Source organism: Mandrillus leucophaeus, unplaced genomic scaffold (genome assembly GCF_000951045.1).
Source record: "Mandrillus leucophaeus isolate KB7577 unplaced genomic scaffold, Mleu.le_1.0 Scaffold632, whole genome shotgun sequence".
Lineage (NCBI taxonomy): Eukaryota > Metazoa > Chordata > Mammalia > Primates > Cercopithecidae > Mandrillus > Mandrillus leucophaeus.
In genome coordinates this window covers 589,312-612,791 of record NW_012106831.1, presented here as the reverse complement: position 1 = coordinate 612,791, position 23,480 = coordinate 589,312, and the positions used below count along the sequence as shown (strand labels likewise).

The window sequence follows — 23,480 nt, the reverse complement described above, 5'->3', positions numbered from 1 at the left end:
GAGGTCACAATGGGAGGAAGGAAGGAAAGGCAGGTTTTATGCTTAGCATTAAATCTGATAAAAATGAGTCTTGGAGTACACCTCTATTAACACCAAACCATTTTTATTACCAAAACATCAACGGAAGTGAAATGAACCTGAGGCAGGCATAAGAATGCATTCCATAATTCCAGATGAACAAGTCAGAAGTCATTAAAGGCTAAAGAAAAACAATTTTATATGTAACATATATCTTGGGTTTATATATATCAGCAAGTCTTAGAGACAATAGGAGATGCTGAGCCAGACAAACTTTTCCCAAACAGAAACAGGTTCCAAGTTCTACTCAGTGACTACAATGTGCCTCTAATGGCAACCACTAGGGAGCCCTAAGGACTTCCTTCCCAAAGCAGCAAAGAGGAAACCTGTGTAGGGGAATGGAATTTCTCAAGAACCTGGTCCTCTTTCTAATCAGTCAGAAGGACTACTCTTCACCTTAAATTTACAAATAAGCACAGCATTAGTTAAGAATCTTCAATTCTCCTTTAAACTCCCAGACTTTCTCTACTTGCCTTAATTATCTTTAACAAAAATGAAGTTTCTTATTCCACAACTAAGGAAGAACAGTTAAATGCAAAGGGCCTAGGAAGAGCCAACTCTCACTAAATTTTATTCATTTTAAATGTGAAAACACTTAGAAATCAACACTCTATATAAGCAACTTGTTACTAAAAAATTAAGACAAGATCCTTTTTTGTTTTGCAGAAGATGGATATAAGCTGGGGAAAGCAGAAAATTAATAATTTTATATTTGGATCACATAATAGTTTACAAAATGACTTCTAATATTACCTCATTTTATTCTCCACAAGCTGAGGATTTTATTTTTAAACTATGTTCAGATAATATGTACAACCTGTTTTTTTGTTGTTGAGACAGTCTCACTCTGTTGCCAGGCTGGAGTGCAGTGGCGCGATCTTGGCTCACTGCAACCTCCGCCTCCTGGGTTCAGGCAATTCTCCTGCCTCAGCCTCCCGAGTAGCTGGGACTACAGGCGCGTGCCAGCCAATTTTTGTATTTTTAGTAGAGACAAGGTTTCACCATGTCAGACAAGATGGTCTCTTATCTCTTGACCTCATGATCTGCCTACCTCAGCCTCCCAAAGTGCTGAGATTATAGGCATGAGCCACCGTGTCCGGCCTAAAATGTGTTTCTATTAGTGAAACTGAAACTTTTTAAGGCAGTTCAGTAAACATACTGCCTTGAACTACATAATGTACCGTCTTATCTCACATAGGACTTTCATTTGATGTATAACTCTTATACTCCTGAGATCACAATTTTGCAATGAAATCCAATCTCTCAACCAGACAACTAATATATTCTCCTGAAATGTTATTTTACTTGCAGACATAGAAGAAAAAAAGAGGGTTTGAATGTTGTTTTCAAAAGTTACCATAAACATGCAGAAACAAACAAATTTTGCTCTTTGATATGATCCAAGTTTGTGGTTTTTTTTTTTAATGGAAGCCCAAAGAAAATAACAGTCTGATATGCAGTGACTGTTCAGAAAAGCACTCAAGTAGTATAACATATTGCAATCATATCATAATGAATAGCGATACGGTATTTTCCTATCATTGGCTATAACTGCTAGTACACCAAAACACAGGAACTGTAAATAAAGCGGTTTCCTAAGTTGAAGGAGGCCTACATGGCTAGTATTTGAGTAACAGACTGGTGATGTTATATACTGTATTTTTCACAATTCCTAATAACACAAAACATCATTGGTTCACAAAAACTAATTTAGCTTGATGCTACAATTGTAGTTATCACTATATTTCTACCAGAGTACTAGATTCTACTCATGTATCTGTAACTATAATAATTTTAAGCTATAATTGTAGATAAGAGGCTAAAATAAAAAATCTAAAGTATAAACATTAAACCATTGAAAACAGGAAAGATACTATCACAACCTGAAATCAACAGATCCTTTGAGAGATACCCCACCTGGAGATGTTCTGTAAACAGTTGAAGCTCAGAGGATAGGAATATAAATTTAGGAGTGTTGGTATATAGACAGATCATAGTTCATGAAACTGCAGACAGAGACAAAATTGCCCCTCAAAAGTTTATGTAATGAAAACAAGGCCCAATACTGAACCCTAAGAATCACCAACATTTAATGCTGGGTACTTGATTAGGAAAGGAGGGTGGAGTGTGATGGAAGCCAGTGGAAGGAGGTTTCAAGGTGTAGGATAAGGGGCTGAAAAATATCCACCAGATGTATTAGGTGAGTGCAAAAATAATTGCAGTTTATGCATTGTTGGAATGTGCCATTTGGTATCGGAATACATTCTAAAATAAATGTGGCTATGTTACATATCATTTTAATGGGAATGTCTCACTTTATGTTCTTTATTAATGACTTATTACTTGCTATTTATGTTTATTTTAGACTAGGGAAATGATGTTAGACAAAAAGCAAACTCAAGCAATTTTCTTATTTTAGTTCAAGGTGGGTCATAAAGCAGCAGAGACAACTGGCAACATCGACAATGCATTTGGCCCAGGAACTGCTAACGAATATATGGTGCAGTGGTGGTTCGATAAGTTTTGCAAAGGAGGCGAGAGCCTTGAAGATGAGGAGTGTGGCCCGCCATCAGAAGTTGACAATGACCAATTGAGAGCAATCATCGAACTAGCTGATCCTCTTACAACTACATGCGAAGTTGCCGAAGAACTCAATGTGAACTGTTCTATGGTATGGCCGGTTGGCATTTGAATCAAATTGGAAAAGTGAAAAAGCTCGGTAAGTGGGCGCCACGTGAGCTAACTGAAAATTTAAATTAAAAAAAAAAAATCGTTTTGAAGTGTCATCTTCCCTTATTCTACACAAGACCAAGGTACCATTTCTTGATCAGATTTTGATAGGAGACAAAAAGTGGATTTTATACGACAACCAGTGATAACCACCTCAGTGGTTGGACCAAGAAGCAGCTCCAAATCACTTCCCAAAACCAAACTTGCACCAAAAAGAGGTCACGGTCACTGTTTGGTGGTCTGCTGCTGGTCTGATCCACTACATTTTTTTTTTTTTTTTTTTGGAGACAAGAATTTCGCTCTTGTCATTCAGGCTGGAGTGCAATGGCGTGATCTCAGCTCACTGTGACCTCTGCCTCCCGAGTTCAAGCGATTCTCCTGCCTCAGCCTCCTGAGCCACTGTACTGTGCCCAGTCACTACAGCTTTCCGAATCTCTGTAAAATCATTACATCTGAGAAGTATGCTCAGCAAATCGATGACGTGCACCAAAAACTACAATGCCTGCAGCCAGCATTGGTCAACAGAAAGGGCCCAATTCTTCTTGCCCAATTCGTGCACATTGCACAATCAACACTTCAAAAATTGAACAAATTGGGTTACAAAGTTTTGCCTCATCTGCCATATTTAGCTGACCTCTCGCCAACCAACTACCACTTCTTCAAGCATCTCAACAACCAACTTTTTGCTGAGAAAAGGCTTCTACAACCAGCAGGATGCAGAAAATACTTTCCAAGAATTCGTCCAATCCTGAAGCAGTGATTTTTATGCTATCAGAATAAACAAACTTATTTATCGTTGGTAAAAATGTGTTGATTGTAATGGTTCCCATAATAAAGATGTGTTTGAGCCTAACTATGATGATTTAAAATTCACGGTCTGAAACCAGAATTACTTTTGCACCAATCTAATACCAACACAGAGGTCTCTGACAGAGCTAATTCTTTCTAATATGATTTGCTATCTCTTATGGCATATTCTCCCCTTATGACAATTTTCAGAAAAGTTTTTCCCCCTTTTCTTCAATAATCTTCCATATGAATTTAAAAATAATTCTGAAAGTTCTAGAAACAAAATTCTGCTGATATTTTGGGTGGAAATTTCATTAAGTCTACAAATTTGCTAGAATATATTTTCATAATAATTTGTTTTCTCTTTCAGAAACCTGGCATATTTCTCTATGTGTACAGCTTTTCAAATTTTAATTCACCTAATTTAACTTTAGCAAATTTGTTGAGGTGTTTGAACCAGAGTGCCTCCATATTGAACAGGGGCGAGGTAAAATAAGACTGAGACCTGCTGGGCTGCAGTCCCAGAAAGTTAGGCATTCTGAGTCACAGGATGAGATAGGAGGTCAGCACAAGATACAAGACCTTGCTGACATTAACAGGCTGCAGTAAAGAAGCCGGCTAAAACCCACCAAAACCAAGATGGCGATGAGAGTGACCTCTGGTCTTTCTCACTGCTACACTCCCAGCAGCACCATGACAGTTTACAAATGTCATGACAATGTCAGGAAGTTACCCAATATGGTCTATTTTTATTTTTTGAGAGGTAGTCTTGCTCTGTTGCACAGGCTGGAGTGCAGTGGCACAATCTCAGCTCACTGCAACCTCTGCCTCCCGGATTCAAGCAATTCTTGTGCCTCAGCCTCTTGAGTAACTGGGACCACGGGTGCGAACCACCATGCCTGGTTAATTTTTGTATTTTTAGTAGAGACGGGGTTTCACCATGTTGGCCAGGCTGGTCTCGAACTGCTGACCTCAAGTGATCCACCCACCTTGGCCTCCCAAATTGCTGCGATTACAGGTGTGAGCCATGGCATGGGAACCCCTATGTGGTCTAAAAACGAGGCATGAATAATCCACCCCATGTTTAACACATAATCAAGAAATAACCGTAAAAATGGGAAACCAGCAGGCCTCAAGGCTGCTCTGCCTAGGGCGTAGCTATTCTTTATTCCTTTACTTTCTTAATAAACTTGCTTTCACTTTATTCTATGGAATTCACCTCAAATTCTTTCTAGCACGAGATCTAATAACCCTCTCTTGGGGTCTGGATCGGGACCCCTTTCTCTTTTTTTTTTTTTGAGACGGAGTCTCGCTCTGTCACCCAGGCTGGAGTGCAGTGGCGCGATCTCGGCTCACTGCAAGCTCTGCCTCCCGGGTTTACGCCATTCTCCTGCCTCAGCCTCCCGAGTAGCTGGGATTACAGGCGCCAGCCACCTCGCCCGGCTAGTTTTTCGTATTTTTTTAGTAGAGACGGGGTTTCACCGTGTTGGCCAGGATGGTCTCCATCTCCTGACCTCGTGATCCGCCCGTCTCGGCCTCCCAAAGTGCTGGGATTACAGGCTTGAGCCACCGCGCCCGGCCGGGACCCCTTTCTATTAACAAATTTACAAAGTAAAAGCAGTCATTAAGACACCACAAAATAGCAGTCATTAAGATACCACAAACACCCCTGAAATTAATGGTTGTGCCAGATATAAAATTATCTCACCATGTACTTAATTACCTTTTGAAAACTTACTATCTTCAATCACAACCATTGAATCCACTGATAGTAAAGACATGGCTAATTTTAAAACTTTAAGATAGGGGTTGACAGCAGAGACATGATTGAATTTTGGGGGGTGATGAAACTATTTTATTATTCATTGTGGTGGTGATTCCACATCTGTATGCATTTGTCAAAACTCACAAACCTATATGCTAAAAAGGTAAATTTTGTGTTAAGTATACATTAATTTTAAAATGTTTAAAATATTGTATGAAGCACTTTAAGATTCTAATTTTAAATATGGGTTTTTATAGAGATGCAAATGAGCCTACACTTATACCTCTTCTGTGGGCAATGAGTACACAAAGCCATCACTTTCACAGAAACATTAAAACACCAACCAAATGTGCATCGGGAAGCACATACAAAATACTCCTGGAAGCACTACTTGAAATAACAGTAAAAACAAACAAACAAACAAACCAGGAAACTACCCAAATGTCAAGCAAAAAGAAAGGAGATGAGCTGCAGTATATTCATATAATAGACAACTAAAAACAATAAAATAAATCAAGTATACAGGCAGATGCACTAGTAGGGATGAATTTTTTTCAAAGTATACAAAGTGTGACATCATTTATACTAAGTTCAGAAACAAGCAAAATTAAACAGTATAATATCAAGGGATATTTTATACGGTAAAACCATATAGAAAAGCAGAAGGATACTGAAGAGAGATGTACCTGAGGCACAAGTATGGGATGTAACACGGAGGGTCATATGGGGGCTTCAAAAGTATTGGTAATGACTGGTTTCTTACACTAGATAGTCTTATTATTATATAGGTGTCTGCTTTATATTTTCTAAAATGCATATATGAAATATTTCACAAATATTTACTTATTATTTCACAAATAAAGCAAGTAAAATTTAAAAGAAAACCCAGAATTTTTGGCAATTAAAAAGAAGTCTTGACTAGAAGGAATAGAAAGTAAGCAAATATGAGAAGCAAAATGTAAAAATTTGTAATACACAAGGACAATGACAGAACTGATAAATAATAGATATGACTGACCAAAAAAGGCTCAAAAACAGGGTAACTTTTTTTGTTCAAAAAGACTGGAGGTTAAAACAACAGTAAGAATCCAAGAAGAGTAGCAACACATTTTTTCTCCCATATGGCCACTTTACTAGCCACACACCCAACTCCTCATGCGGCGGGGGGAGGGGATCAATTCACTTCTTTACTGCTAGAGAAGGCTGATGTCCTCAGAAAAGACAGGAGTTTAAAGGAAGCAGAGATGATGCCTTAAGAAAAAAATGAAAACACAGGTAAATCTGTTTAAAACAGATGATTCTAAAAAGAAGGAAAAGTAAAAGGATTGGGAGAGAAAGTACTTGAGGAGAAAGCCAAGAAGAAGAAAGCATAACACATTAACGCAATAATTTTGTGACATTAGATGGCTGGGTAGGTTTTCCTTTGCATGTGGTTAACTAAGTTTTTAAGGATAAGAAGCATAACCGGAACTAACAAATTACACCCTATTTAAAAGGTATCAACTAGCTGAAGGTATCAGTATCTCAAAGGGGTCGTGAGAGATCTAATTTGCTTCATGTTGAACAGTGGTAGGGCAGTTTCTGGGCAAAAAAAAAAAAGTCTAGTTCCCCACACACCCCCACCCCAAAGTTCATTGAGGGCTTTTTTCTAAGGTCCAAGGAAAATAAGGCTTAAGTTAAATTAAGACTATTTAAATTAAAATTTAACAACAATACATTTCATCTTTCTGCAACACTCAAATGCAACTGGCTCTAACTTTATTGTTTTGTTTTCACAACATGAGTTTAAATCTACATTTGGCAGTAGATTTCTCTGAAATTAAAGTTTATATTGAATTATTGTTTGAAGACACAAAGGGAGTATGGAGAAAAGCACCCAAAAAAACAAAACAAAACAAAAAACCCTTTTTATTGGCGGCAGTAGTAAGGGTATTAAGTCAATTTCTTTCACAAATACATAGTAGACAAGATACAGCTAAAGTTAGATTTGAGCCCCTTCTCTGCCAAATAACTACGTATGTGATTAGGCACCTCACTGAGCTTTTCTTAGCCTGTTTCCACATCTTAAAAACCATCAATGACTAGTTTATTCTGAGGGCTAAAAACAAAAAGAGTTAACACGCAAAGCAGAGAACCTGGCACAAATTCCAAGAAGCAATACCAGACTGAAGAGCCCTAGATCACCTATCCCTCCAAATTTTATATCTCCAGCTTTACATGTCACAAGCATTTCACTTTCATACCAACAGAAAACGAGCTGGCTCTTATCCAAAAGTCCCAGCCTTGATGATCAATTATTTCACTACCTCAGGTTTATACACACTGGCCCGCAATGCTACCACTCAGAGGCAATTGTGTAACCTGACTTTTGTGGTAATAGCGATACTGACTTCCATTACTAGAACATGCTTCTCTAGGAATATGGATTGAAAGTTTGGTAGCCAATGATTTCTATGGGCAGATTCCAGTAATCTTGTTAATAACCTAATGAGTTTCAATCCATTTACACACCTTACTTTCGAGTTTTCATTTTATATTAAAAAAAAATTTTTTTTTTTTATTTTTTTAACTCACAAGTTTACCCACAGGTAAAAGAAGACAAATAACCATGTTTTCTCTCAGAAATATATGTTACTATCAAACTCTGGGTGCCAAGCAAGTAACTAGTGAACATCTTACATGCTTTCATTTTTCCTTTCATACACAACTTCATATATTTTATACTATCTTCTACTTTCCTACAGAACTTGACCTATTAGGACAAGTGATTTAAGACCAAAAGATCAAAACATAAGAATATTAAGTAGTCAAATAATTAACAGTAGCTGAGTAGCTCAAGACGACAAACATTCATCAGAAAGGCTGGCTGAAAAAATATTAAAGTCCTCTAAGAAGAATACTTATTTCCACATACAACAGAAAACAAGGAGACGATATTGCGCATTTTGTTTCAAGCCTTCCTAGAAACACCGTATGTAGAATGTGACTTTCAGCCCTATTTAGGGAAAGGGTAAATATATAAGAACCTGGAAGAAAGCTTTGAAGTGAGCATCCTCTTGAACGGTAGTGTTCTGATCACTTGGGAGGAGAGGGAACAGGCTCTGAAGTCTCACCCTTTCACAAATCACCTTGTTAGGATGGCCAGGTAGAGATGCTGAATTGGCCCCGGGAGATATCTGGGAAAAAGAGGAAGAAAAGGATAGTTCATGGCTAGCTGCACCAATGTGGAGAATCATGCCTATGAAGGATAGTCTGGATTTTCCAGGTATTTGATGATTCTGCTAGCAAAGACAGGAAAGAAATTAAAAATTAATTTTAAACATCAAAACACAAAGATGGCAAAGGTTGCCTCTGGCAATGGATCTCTCTTGCGAAAACTATTGGAGGCAAAACAGCACAGCCCAAGAACACCACATCCTTCCTGTTTCCCAAATACCTATTGGTAACTTTTTCTGTTGGTGTTAATTCTGAAATCCTAAAGGACAGACTTCATGCTAAGAAAACCCAAGGTAAAATTACATATCTTAAGTACAGAAAGGTTAAGTGTTTGCCTGGACCAAGATTAATACTTTTTCTCATTCTGTTTTTTAGTTAACCTTCCAAAATAATCATGTAAAGGAAGATGACAGATTTAACAGTATTTGTGGCAAATTTTCTATAGCAATCATATGTTTGACCGCGGAAATCTCAGCTCTATTTAACACAAACCTAATGACCTTCCTAAGGAATAAAGGACACAATCATAAGCACAAAAGTAAATGACTGCCATGTTTCAAACGCTTGATTTGGCCAATGTGGTGGTTACACCTGTAATCCCAGCACTTTGGTATGCCAAGGTGGGAGGATCGCCCCAGTGTCTACAAAAATTAAAAAACAAAAATAAATGTTTGACTTGATCATGGGTTAATCCCCTTAAATTCATATGTAAATATACTTACTCTGTAATATTAAAAAAATCATGAACATAATGTGTTTCACTGTGCTGTGACAGTGAATTCTTCTTGGGGGTTAAGGCTAGTGGTCCCTCTTGTCCCTACACTAAAAATTATATACTTTAACATAGTCTTCTTTTTAGTGTTTCATTGCCTCATTCGTTCACTCAACCCTACATTTAAGCGTCTATTTGGTGACAGGCACTAAACCAAAAACAATGGCATCGTTTCCTACTTTCAAAAAGTATATGCTATAAAAAAGAAACAGAAGTAAATCACTGCATGATTTAAGTATTATGGTAACGGTAGGCACTAGGTGCTATGAAATAGCAGCTGCCAAGAGACAGCAGTGTAGCCAGGGAACTGCAAAACATTCAGCATGGCTAGACAGTAAGGAAGCAGCCAGAAACTGATCATAAAATGAAATGCTAATTATACTAACATCCTTGCTATTAACATATTAATATCCCTACCTTCCTTAGCTTTTTTATAGTATTTTGTTTCTGGTTTGCTATGGACTTGGTAAACAGATAACTGTGCCCACTGGTAAGAGTAAAAATACTTCCAAAGACTCACCTAGAAGTAAAAAACAAAGCACTTGAAAACAGGAACTTAGGCCGGGCGCGGTGGCTCATGCCTGTAATCCCAGCACTTTGGGAGGCCGAGGCGGGCGGATCACAAGGTCAGGAGATCGAGACCACGGTGTCTCTACTAAAAATACAAAAACTTAGCCGGGCGAGGTGGCAGGCGCCTGTAGTCCCAGCTACTCGGGAGGCTGAGGTAGGAGAATGGTGTGAACCCAGGAGGCGGAGCTTGCAGTGAGCCAGGATCGCGCCACTGCACTCCAGCCTGGGAGACAGAGCGAGACTCCGTCTAAAAAAAAAAAAAAAAAGAAAACAGGAACTTTAGAATTCATTAGTTTTCTGTACAGAATGTTCTGATCTCTATACTGCAAACATGAATGTGCTATCCTTTACCATTATGCAGAAGCATGCATTGCTGAATCAAGGCGTATTTACTGATTGATTCCTACAAGCCAAGAATTACATTAGGAAGAATATAGAGACAGGCCAAATGCAGTGGCTCATACTTGTAATCTCAACCCTTTGGGAGGCCCCAATGGGAGAAGCGCTCGAGTACAAGAGCTCAAAACTAGCCTGGGCAACATAGAGAGAATCCCATCTCTACCAAAATAAATAAATAAATAAAAATTTTAAAAAGTTAAGTTAGCGTGGCATGGTGGCACACTCCTGTAGTCTTAGCTACTCAGGAGGCTAAGGCAGGAGGTTCACTTGAGCCCAGTAGTTTGAGGTTACAGTGAGCTATGACTGCAATACTATACTCCAGCCTGGTCAACACAGTAAGACAGTTTCTAAAAATAAGTATTTGTTCATCTAATAAGATATAAAGATAAAACATGGGCCCTATCCTGAAGCAGCTTATTCTAGCAATTTTTGAAACCCAGATGCAAGCAGCCAACCATAATATATTTAAAAGCCATAAAATAGGGGAAAATTATGAGTAAGAGTTCTGAGTTAATATGAAGGTAAGAGTTAAGATTTCATAGAAAAAGGAGTATTTCATATTCCTGACTCAATCTAAGGAGGGCTTTTGCCACTCTCTCAAAATGGTTGGTTTCTTTATGCATCCTCTTGAGCTTTTCATTTGCTCATTATGCATCCTTTGTAGGATGTTATCCTAAGGCCATCCTGCCTTCAACTATCATGCCCAAAGCAGTCTTACAAAATTGCTAGTACAAGTAGCTGGCTGGGAAAAGCCAAATTAAGGTCATGTTTCTTCTCCTTCAGTCCTTGTTCCTTTGTAATCTTAAGATCTTGGTCAGAGACAAATGAAAAACTGGCCAATCTGGTCCCTGTGGCCATAATTTTCAAGCACATCCCCTCCTACTCACAATGGTTTCTTTTGATCAGAAGCTCCATTTGTCTTAAAAAGGATGGACCAATATAATGGAGAAAAGCTATATTCAAATATAATGGAGAAAAGCTATATTCAAATATAATGGGAAAAAACTATATTCAAATACAATGGAGAAAAGCTATATTCAAAATAAGTCTGGGACAAAACCATAGATGGGCTTGATTAAAACGAGGTACAATTTTATTTTACTACTAGGTAAAATAAAATCACACACACACATTTTGTGTGTGTGTGTGCGCGTGTATGTATGGGACAGGCAGTCCCATACATAGGCCGCCCAAGATTACCTCTGGTGTACATCTATACAACCCCCTTCCCCATGTGCGCAGGCAGGGCTGTGAATGTGATGTATTTCATTCCCATGATTAGGTAAAATCATATGACAAAGGTGGAGAGGTGTTCAGATGTAATGAAGATTCCAAGTCGGGTGAATTCAAGTTAAAGAGAGACATTATCCTGGGTGAGCCTGGGCCTGACTTAATCAGAGAAAGCAGAACTGAGTCCTTCCCAAGAGATTCTCTTGTCAATTCTTTAGACTAAGCTGCTGTAAGAAGGCATGCGAAGGGTACCACGTGGCAGGCGCTTGAGGGCAGCTTCTAGGAGCTGAAAGCAGTCACCAGTTGACAGTCAGCAAGAAAATGGGGGACCTCAGTCCTATAATCACAAGAACCACATTCTACCAGTGAACTTGGAAGGAGACACGGATGAAATCACAGCTCTGGGCCGGGTACAGTGGCTCATGCCTGTAATCCCAGCACTTTGGGAGGCCGAGGCAGGCAGATCATGAGGTCAAGAGATAGAGACCATCCTGGCCAGCATGATGAAACCCCGTCTCTACTAAAAATACAAAAATTAGCTGGGCATGGTCGCGCACACCTGTAGTCCCAGCTACTTGGGAGACTGAGGCAGAAGAACTGCTTGAATCCAGGAGGTGGAGGTTGCAGTGAGCCGAGATCGCGCCACTGCACTCCAGCCTGGTGACAGAGCAAGACAGGACGGACGGACGGAAGGAAGGAAGGACGGAAGGACGGAAGGACGGACGGACGGACGGATGGAAGGAAGGAAGGAAGGAAGGAAGGAAGGAAGGAAGGAATCACAGCTCCTGCAAGGTAAGGCCCTGGACAGGGAGCCCAGCAGCTAATCCATACCAGGACTCCTGATTCATGGAAATTGTGAGGAAATATCTGTGTTTTAAACAAATAAATGTGTGGTAATTTGTTACACAAAACAGAAACCAAAATGTATATGTATATAACTCGAATAAAAATTATTGTACCACAGTGAAAAAAAGTTGTTCTCCAGAATTTTGGCTACACTGATTTGATTACAAAGGATATAAAAATTAACACATTTTTATTTAAGCAGTATAACAGGTTTTAAAGCCTCAATCTGGTAACAGCTGGCTTCATGCCAGAAACTGAACTAGGCTCTTCCATCTTTATACACTGAACATTAGGTTTAACAGACTTGCTTAAAGTCACACACCTCAGAAATATCAAAACCATAATCTGAACTCAAGTCTATCAAATGCTAAGGTTCATACTCAACCCACTAAATCACCTTCTACTTTAAAGTAACATTCTTTATAACCTAGTTTGATTAGTAAATATCAACTATTCCACCAGGCCTATTTAAAACCATTTTTAGTACTTAAAAATAAACTTGTTTCCTGAAAACTGATATAATTTTATTTTTCCTTAGGCTGGCATTACACATTTGTTAACTTCGGCTTTCTCTCAGATTGCAACCTGTATTTAAAAAGTCCTGCCAAGGAAACATCCTGAGACCAGATTAAGTCTGCAACTCCCAAAACTCATCATGTTTAATGTCTATTTCCATATAATCATATGACTAATTCATTAAGCATAACTGAGAAAACCCTATTTCACAAGACTCAAGTTTACAGAAAATAGTTTAACCTTTTAAGCATCAACACTACTATTTTAGGACATCCTTTGTTTAATCTGGCCATTCTGTGTTTTCGTAACATAACCAACAATTTAACTTTTCTTGGAGACTGTAAGAATTATTAGTAATTATCACACTAACATTAGCACTTAGGACAAGACACTGTCCCAAAACATTTAAAATTGCTTCTGACAACAGCATCCTTCTTCGTTCATTTCCTTTTTTTTTCCTCCAATAAAAGTGAGAGAGAGGATACAGATACATGACTTCTAAGCCAGTATGACATAATGTACTTCTACAAAATAAGGTGTTCACAAAGGACACATCTAGATGTGTATAGAGAGAGAGGATACAGATACATGACTTCTAAGCCAGTATGACATAATGTACTTCTACAAAATAAGGTGTTCACAAAGGCCCACACAGCATTCTTCAGCATACCAACTGGTCGGTCAAAGGACTAAAATCACAGCCTAATATAAAAGATGAAAACAAAACATTAGATGAGGAGTCAGGTGCTTAGTGTCATCTCTAGCTACAAGTCTGGGTATCTGTAAAATGAAGTCAAATCCAGAACTCCAAATATTCTCACCACTTCCATGATGGCAACTGTTAATCTCTTGGAAGTAATTAGGTAGATTAATAGTTTTAAAAAAAACATGTTTGAATCTCTAATATTTAAACTGATAAATTATCAGGTTATATTCCAAAATATGAGAAAAGCCACATGCATCAATATGGTCACCACACCACAATAGTGGCGACAATTTAAAAGGTAACTAGAAGCAACCTAAATGTTTAACAAATATTTGCTAAGTAAAATTACAGTACACTTGCTTCATCTATGCAGCCATTAAAAAGTAGCAACCAGAAACACTACTACTTGGGGGAGGGGAAAATTATTTAAATGCTATGATCGTAAGGAGGGTTAAATATAAACAGGACTTCATAAATTCAAGGAAAAAATTATCTTGGAATATTAGGAAGGGAAACAGAGAACTCCCTATAAAGATTAAAGAGTAGCCAATTCAATGAGGTGACTTGAGCATACCCTCAGGAGAACATGTATAAGCTCCATGTCCTGTTCAGCACAATGTCACTAACACCTAGAAGAGTACATGGCACATAGCAGGCATTCAACTATTTATTAAAAGAATAATCTTTCAAACTGTAAGCAAACGATATACAGCCTGCCTTTCTCATTTGTGTAACAAGTTTCTTAGAAATCTGGTTGGCAATGAGACAAGCTAAAAGCTTTGATCAAGGAAGAGATGTGATGCACTCACCTGCAGATCACCATTAAATGAAGACAGTGGTTGCCCAGTAAGTCCACCCCATCCTGCTGAGGCAGAATAAATCATTGAGCTACTGATGTATGCTGTGCTCCTTGCTGGGATTTTCTGTTTCCCTGTTCTGAGAATAAACTAGACCGAAATGTCACCTCTCCTTTGAGAAGAGTTCTATCACTGGGCCTAAAACAAAACTATTTCCTTGGCTTTTGTTTTCTGGGAGCAGAGTTCTCTGAAAGGATTCTGATAGTGTGGAGCAGGGGTACTCAAAGGCCTGGGTGGCATTCTTCAAAGCTGGTCCAGGAGAGGACACTGGAAGCAGGAATGGGGCTGTGCACCCTTGGAGTTATGCAAAAGGCAGGCCTGGATGGTCACAGGGATCTTTGGGGGATGACAGAAATGTTCAAAATGTAACAAAAATAATCTAATTGAATTGAGTGAATTTTATGGTATGTAAAACATAACTCAATAAAGCTCCTTAAAAAAAAAATCAAGGGCCTGGCTCTGGAAAACTGAGGTCCAAACACTGGATAGAAACTGACCCTCTGAGACGTTATTACTCTTTGAGATCCAAGAGAAAATTTCTAAGTCATTCATCTCTAAGCTTCAACAATTCTCATACACAAATGACATAAGAAAAAGAATGAAAGGAATAAAAAAATCATTCTATCACCACGCAATAGTCACAATTTGTTTTTCATACATGTGTCTATATATGTGTGTCTATATATAGAGACACACTTATGAAAAAGAAAAAGAAATATATATATATATATATATTTTTTTTTTTTCGGGAGACAGAGCTTCGCTCTTGTTGCCCAGGATGGAGTGAAGTGGCGCAATCCTGACTCGTATAATCCTGACTCACTGCAACCTCTGCCTCCCAGGTTCAATCAATTCTCCTGCTTCGGCCTCCAGAGTAGTGGATTACAGGTGCTGGCCACCACACCCAACTAATTTTTTGTATTTTTAGTAAAGACAGGATTTCATCATGTTATCCAGGCTGGTTTCGAACTCCTGACCTCAGGTGATCCACTAACTTCAGCCTCCCAAAGTGCTGGGATTACAGCTGTGAGCCACCATGCCTGACCTAAAAAATAATTTTCAAAAGCTAATAGGCAGTATTAGGAGAAAACCAAGGACTGGTACTATGTGGGTGAGGATGTTCATTACTGTCCAGCACTGCGACAATAATTTCTAAAAAGAAATTATTGTTCCCATTCTTGAGTTTAGGCAAACAAACTGGACCCATCTTTTTCTGAGAGCACAGCAAAAATAGGGTCTGTGAAAACAGCCTAAGGCTCCCCTACTTCCTTTCCCCAGTCCACAATCCCATAAGGTGATAAAAAAGAAGGAAAAGGGAAAAGAAAACAGATACAACTAAAGAAATCCTCTTTCCATTACACACACAATGCAGAAATAAAGGGTAGGAAAAATAAGAGTGAGATATTTTAAATAAACTTTTATTTCCTTCCCTTCCAAAATCTAGATTTGCCTACACAAAGATTTTTCTCCCCTCAAAAAAGTCTAAAATTGTTTTACTTAGGTTGGTTACCACAAAGAATTACACAGCAGTGAAAAGTATCTACACCACAGAAGTCCAAATCAATGAAAAATTTTATACACATACTCTCCCCTCTCCCTCTCTCCAAACACACACACACACATATAATTACTTACATAATAACTGTGGGTTTTACAACAGTTGGAAAAAAGAGGTATGACCGAGTTATGATTTTATTAAATAACAATCATAATTCAAATATTTATTGCTTGCCTGCCATATGCTGGATGCTGTGACTACAAAATGGGAAAATGAAACAGTCCTTACCCTTAAAGCCACTCAGTCTAGTGAGGGACAATTAATAACAGAACTCCGGCCGGGCGCGGTGGCTCACGCCTGTAATCCCAGCACTTTGGGAGGCCGAGGCAGGCGGATCACAAGGTCAGGAGATCGAGACCATGGTGAAACCCCATCTCTACTAAAAATACAAAAAATGAGCCGGGCGCGGTGGCGGGCGCCTATAGTTCCAGCTACTCGGGAGGCTGAGGCAGGAGAATGGCGTGAACCCTGGAGGCGGAGCTTGCAGTGAGCCAGGATCGCGCCACTGCACTCCAGCTTGGGCGACAGAGCGAGACTCCGTCTCAAAAAAAAAAAAAAAAAATAACAGAACTCCAAGAGGATAATAGGTAAGAGGTAAAAAGTTCAGATACTTAAAAAAGGGAAAGATCTAAGGCAGGCAGGCTCCATGGCAAACACCTGTAGTCCTAGTTACTCAGTAGGCCAAGAAAGGAGGATCACCTGGGCCCAGAAGTGCGCGTCCACAATGGACAACACAGCAAAACCTGTTTCTGGAAAAACTAAAATTAAAAAATAAATAAATAAATAAATGAAAAGATGTTAGAATTGGGAAAAGAGACTGTGTACATGACCCCTCTTCTTCATCTGTGTATTCTAAATTTGTCTCATTAATTTACTATATAGAGTTCAAGTATTAATGCTTTATCTCCTGTAGATAACGTCGTATTAGATAACGTTTGCTGATGAACTAGACAAGAACTATACTGTTCAAATCCATGTTTACAATCTGTTCGCTCTTTATAGAGAAAAGGCTGTGAGTTAAATAGAGCAAAATGGAAGTGAAAACTGTCTGACATGTTTTCTTAGCAGGAAAACAAACACGAAACAAATAAGTAGACCCCGACGCAATGCAACAATCAAGACTAATTAACAACTACCTTTCCAGCAAGATGAATTACAAAATGGTGGTGCCCTAAACCAAACTAGAGGTGGTACAGAGAAATAGGTGGAATAAACTAGACGACATAATCTTGACCAATAATCTTTCCATGTTGATCAAGTACCTAATCACTTCAGAAACTTTTATAAGAACTTCTCACCCATACTTTCCACTCACAGCCTCAAAAAAAGAAAGTGAGCACAAACAGAAACAGCCTAGCAATGTAACATAAATTAACTAAAAGCCTCATCCAATGCTGTTGGCAGACAACATATCTACACTCTACATTATGAGCTAACAGATTCAGTTATGTCTGACTATGCCATCTTGTTTACTCTTTATCAAAAATTAGGTTATTTTAGTAAAGAAAATTCTCAATACTGACCCAGGGTAATACCTGACAATTTAACTATAAAAACAGGATGGGCATATAAAGCCCAACAAGTATGGAAATACGAACTACCTTCTAAAATCACAGACGAAGTCAGAGGTGGAAAACCCACAGATTATAAGTCCAACTTCTTTTATATTTTACAGATGAGAGCCTGAGGTGCACATGACCAGTCTGTCGCAGAACTTATTCCTATAGGATCTAACGCCTTCAAATCTCTTAGAAATAAGTCTCGCAGATACATTATAAAAACCAACTTAAAATTGAACGAACAATGTATGATTAGTACGTTTGCAAAAGGTGAAATATACCAGTACATGTCTAAACTCCAGAGAAAGGGGACACAATTCCCAGGTAAACTTCCAGTCAGAAATTTCTTTTTTTTATTCCAAGTGTGTCCCAGCTTCCCACACGTGATGACATCTATAGGCATTTGGTTTCGTATTGTCACCTCTACAAAAGTTCTATTTCTTCCACTACACGGTGTTCCCTGAAGATAGGAACAATTTTACTTTTACTCCAACTGTCCCTATAAAAGGGAATTTTTTTGAAAGCCTACATACAAGGGTTGCTTGCTATTGAAAGAAATTTATGGTAAATGTTCAAGTATAACAGCACTCGCAATCAAGGCTAAATAGGATACAGCAGATTTGCAACTCTAAGGTAACAACTGTATTATGAGCTTTGAATATATTTGAGTTTTCATATATTAAGTCCACCTCTTAAGAAAAAAGAAATGGCAAGTCATACGATGGTGGCGATAGTTACATGTGTGTGTTTCTACTTTCGGTAGAAAAATTAGCATACTCAACTTTTACTGAATAATAGCATACATCATTTTTGCAACACAAAGAAGAATACTGTACCTTACAATCCATACAAACGTAAACGAAAACTTTATTTTTTTTTTGGACCTCAATAACCTGAAATACTCCCGTTTCAAAAACCAACCTCTCTCACGCTTCAGCCCTGAAAGAACTTTCATCCCCTGAGAACAAAACGCAGCCTGTCCAGAAACCCACGGAAGTAGATGGACGCCAGAGACGACCCTTTCGACCGGGTTCCGCGTTCTCCTGGGTGACATCATTTCACCTGCGTCTCGACAAAAAGGGAGGGAGCGAGGGAGCGAGGAAGCGAGACAGCGAGAACATCTGCCGGGCAGCGGGCCGGCGGCTCCCTGAGCTGAGACCGCGCCTCCTCGCCGCCGCGGGAACAAAGAGCGCCGGGCGGCCGGGCCAAACCTTAGCCCAAGACTCGGGTGCGGCCCCTCAGGCTCCCAACGGCCCGCGGCCCGTCCCGCCCTCGCGCCTGTCTCTTATACACATCTAGATGTGTATAAGAGACAGCTCCTATTGTGACCGCTCGCCCAGCCCGCGGCCAGCTCGCCAGATCCGCCGTCCGCGGGCCTCCTCACCCCCGGAACCCCGGCTCCAACTGAGGCGCTGTCACTGCGCTTCCTTCTTCCCGGCACCATCACACGGGCCGCGCCAAGAAACGACGGCTGCACGCCCAGAGATGACAGAGTCGCCTAACGCCTCGGAGGCTCCATTCTCTCCGCCCCCGCGCCCCAACCTCGGCCCCGTCCCGCAACACCGCACTAGGGGCCCGGCCCCGCCCCGCCGCACCCCGCTTCGGCGATCACAGACCCGGGCTCGCTGCGCGCCGGCGCACTGGCCTCCGCTGCGCGCGCAGGCGACGCCCCTCGCCGCTAGGCCGCGAGACGCGCGGCCCTCCCACTTCTTGGGTACAGGTCGCCAGTCCCACCCCGTGCCCTCGCCAGCACAAACCTAGCGAGCCCAGCGCGCCAGACCGCCGGAACTCTCCTCCCCTTTCCCCTAGGCCCCGCACCGCGCGCCGAGCCCCTTTTGTTTCCACCCCACGGGGGAAAGGGGCGGGGCGGGGCGGGGCTGCGCGCGGCCCGGCGCACGACTCGGAGTAGTTCCGGCAACAGAGCTGGGCGCGCAGCACCAGTGCGCAGCCCCGCCCCAGCCCGCCCCCCGCCGCCTTGCGGACGGCAGGGCCCTGTTCCAATTCGTATAAATCTTCTCTTCGTAAATTGTTGCTACTGTTCTGTGCCTCATACCTACAAAACTCCGCAATCAAACAGTAACTAACCTCACGTAGTTCTTACAGCATAAATGCATTCACGTGGCCCAAAAAGTAGGAATTTTTATTGCAGTACACAAAGGTGTCTCTCAGTGGAGCAAGCAAACAGGTTCGAACCGAACTTGTCTGAGGCTTCAAGTGTGACTGACAGTTGTTCAGACGTCGCTTGGGGAGGGGAAATAAGGACAAAGATTGAAGCCGGCTTGGCTCCTGTCCTGATAATCACGATACAAGAGAGGAAATAAAAATTTCCACAAAAGCACAATCCATACCAGGAAAAAATAGTAAAGTGGTATCACAGTTAAGGAGAGAGGGCAGTCAACAGAACAACATGGAAGGGGTGGGCTTTTTAAAGCAGATACAAATTAGATGTTTTCCACAAGGATGGTGATCATATTTTAGGGTGGTAGAGTAAAATTATTAAGGACCAGTCAACAGAAAACTCGGGTTCTGAGGTTCTAGTTCTTTTGGCATTATTTAAACCAGTCTCTTTCCCTCTCTGGGCCTCAGCTGCATCCAGTAGAAAATGGGGGAAATCAGACTAAATGTTGTTTCAGGACCTTCTGAACCTTGGACATTCTGTTTATGAACAACACTATAAGATAATTATTTGTGTACACTTGTCTCCTATTATCAGACTGAGCGCCCAGACTCTTGGAACTGTGTAAACCCAAGGCCCAATCCTAGTGCCAGAAACACAAGAGTAGGTGTTTAGCAACTGCTGAATCAAAGTTCCAGCAATAACATCACAGGTTTTGGAATTCCAGGACAAAGAGAAGCTGGAAAGAGGTATTAAGCCCCTATGAACATATCCACCCCAAACCCATACTCGAATTATGTAACCCAGTTAACCAGCTGGCTCTCTCCCGAAGCAGCCAGTTTGGAGATGATCACATCTAAACTTGTTTTCTTTTTTTCTTTTTTTTCATTTCAAGGTGGTGCCAACCATATCTTTAAGTATATCCAATTTATCCTATTTCTATCCTCTGTATCCCTCACAAATTGCAATCTACTGTGAATTCGCCTTGCATTACAGATCTTCCACCAGAATCTAAGCTTAAAAAAAAAAAGAAAGAAAGAAAAAATTCCCTACATAACGCAGACCACCCTGAAGTAGCTTCCTCCAAGCTTGGATAGGACTATGTGAAGAGAGGGGAAAGGGGAGAAGAACATCAGGAAAGGAAAGGGAAATTACATTCGGGAGCTATCTAATTATAAGAGGCAGATTCCTCAAGTACTGAACTCAGCAGCAAAAATCTATTACAGTCCTCCAACATTCCTCACCTATAAGCTTCAGCAAATCAAGCTTTCTGAAACCTCTCAAATGATTACCATCTTCAACAATGCTGTCACAACCCTAGATTGGATAGTTTTAAATGTGTACCACAATTTGTTCTTTTTTTTTTTTTTGAGACAGGGTGCTCTGTCGACCAGGCTGGAGTGCAATGGCTGGATCACATCTCACTGTGGTCTCAAACTCCTGGGCTCAGGCAATCCAGGCTAAATTTTTGATTTTCGGTAGAGACAGGTCTCACTATGTTGCCCAGGCTGGTCTCTTAACTCCTGAGTTCAAGCAATCCTCCCATATTGGCCTCCCAAAATGCTGGCATTATAGGTGTGAACTACGATGCACAGCCTCTAATTTATTTATTAACCAGAAAATCATAAGCCATGCAAGTAAACACCCAAAGAGTAGGCAGGCTTTTAAGGTGGTGGGCCACCTTTGACAACCTAATGTGGCAGGGGTTAAAGTTATACCAGAGCAGTCACTTAACTACAGGCCAGCTAAAATTTTATTTGGTGTCTGTCCGCAAAGGTGGAAAGTCCCATTGTAGAACTAAGAAAACTTTCTGCAATGACAAAAATATTCTACATCTGCCCCATTGAAAAGGCTGCCACTAACTAGTGACATGTGGCTACTGGGCACTTGAAATGTGGCTAGTTCAATTAATGAATTGTCCAGGATCAGTTTTAAAAGCCACACAGGGGTAAGGGACAGTACAGCATTTGTAAGAAAAGGTGCTTTTGGCAAGAGCTTTTTGAGAATTCTGACTCTGAGGCTGCCCTTTAAAAAACTGGTTTTCTTGACAAAAGTGAAAATTGTGAATGACTACTGTTATTCCAGAGGTACCCAAGTCATTTGAGTCCCTTCAATTTTAAAATAAAAATATATCAAAACACTGCTTACTGAACAGGAAAATGCTGAAGTTCCTTCAGATGGTTCTGGTAGCTATTCAATGAGATCGTTTACTCTGGTGTTCTCCCATTCTAATACATGGGAATAACAGCAGCCACTATTCAAAAACTGCATAGAATTTTAGAACCGATCACCAGTGAACAAATTCAGCCTATTCTTCAAAGCCAAATCTCACCCACTTTTCACCTTGTAAAGAATGTGACTCTGCAAATTCTCTTTTATACCATCATGTTTCTTTGTTGGATTATTTCTAACAGAACACACAAACACACCATTAATTTTTCCCATCTTTAAATCTTTATGGTTAATGGTTTCAGGTTTGTGCTTCTAGTTGCTGTTATTATCCGGTTTAAGAAATATTTCCCTACACTTGGGTCAAAGACATTTGCCTATATTATTTCCTTAGAATTTTTATTATTTTCTCTTTTCCATTTAGATCTACACATCACCTGGAATTGATTTTTGGTGTTGGTGAGGTGGGAATCAAGTGCTCCCTTCCCCATACGGACATCTACTTGACACAGCATCATATACTGAAAAAGACTTGCTAACTGCTCCTTTGTTTAAAAAACTGGCCACATATGCATGAGTTTGTTTCTGGGTTCAGTAGTCTGTTGCACTGTTCTCTTTATCCCTGTGCTGATCCACACCATCGTCATTACTGCAGCTCTATAAGACTTCCTTTCATCTGTTACAGCAGGTTGTCCTTCAGAGTGTCTACGTTATCTCTCGCCTTTTGAATTTCCATAGGAATTTAGAATCAAATTATTTCAAAAGGAGGAAAGAAAAAAAGACAAGGAAAAAGATGAAAATTGCTGGGATTTTCTTGGGGCTGCATTAGATCTAGAAATGAGTTAAGGAATACTGGAAGATTCAATATTGTAAAGATAGCAATCTATAAGCTATTTACTTGAGTCTTTAATTCTTTCAATAATGCTTCATAGTTTTCTGTCAAGGTCTTGCACATTTTAGTTCTTAGGTTTATTCTAGGTTTTTAATATAATTCAATTATTAATTCTAATAGTTTATCTCAGTTCTTTTGAGTTTTCTATACGCACAATTCTGTTTACATCCTTGTCTACTTAGCAGAAAATCCTGGCTGTTGTATTTCTTTCTTTCCAACATATACTCATTTTCTTGTCTTAGTGCACTGGCAAGGACCTCTAGTACAGTGCTAACCAGACAGCTTTAGCTTATCCCAAACCTCAAATGAAAAACTGTTGATATTTAATACTTAAGTATGGTGTTTGTATTTTTTTTTTAAAGACCCCTTTAGAAAATTAAAGGAATTCTCTATTTCTAATTTGTTAAAAATTTATACATGGGCCGGGTGTAGTGGCTCACATGTGCAATCCCAGCACTCTAGGAGGTCGAGGTAGGCAGATCTCCTGATGTCAGGAGGCCAGCCTGGCCAACATGGTGAAGCCCTATCTCTACTAAAACTACAAAAAATTAGCCAGGCATGGTGGCACGTGCCTGTACTCCTAGCTACTCGGAAGGCTGAGGCAGGAGAATTGCTTGAACCCAGGAGGCAGAGGTTGCAGTGAGCTGAAATCGTGCCTTTGCACTCCAGCCTAAGCAACAGAGAGAGACACTGTCTCTTCAAAAAAAAAAAA

The 23,480-nt window shown here is 40.1% G+C and overlaps 1 protein-coding gene across 4 annotated transcripts in view; it reads right to left on the bottom strand.

Moving 5' to 3' along the window:
• RNF38 (ring finger protein 38) overlaps window positions 1-23,480 on the bottom strand; it is a 91,858-nt gene that overhangs the window by 49,936 nt on the left and 18,442 nt on the right. Inside the window, exons 1-2 of one of the 4 annotated variants that reach the window (XM_012000596.1) lie at window positions 19,349-19,496; window positions 8,389-8,538 (exon numbers count right to left, since the gene is read on the bottom strand). Coding sequence is in view for 2 of the 4 variants with exons in the window: in XM_012000593.1 (XP_011855983.1) it covers window positions 8,389-8,538; window positions 18,428-18,439 (162 nt within the window). In the remaining 2 variants the exon portion in view is untranslated. Of the gene's footprint in view, window positions 1-8,388; window positions 8,539-18,427; window positions 18,870-19,348; window positions 19,497-23,480 lie in introns of those variants that run through there. The other 3 variants (XM_012000593.1, XM_012000597.1, XM_012000594.1) reach the window with 3 other exon arrangements.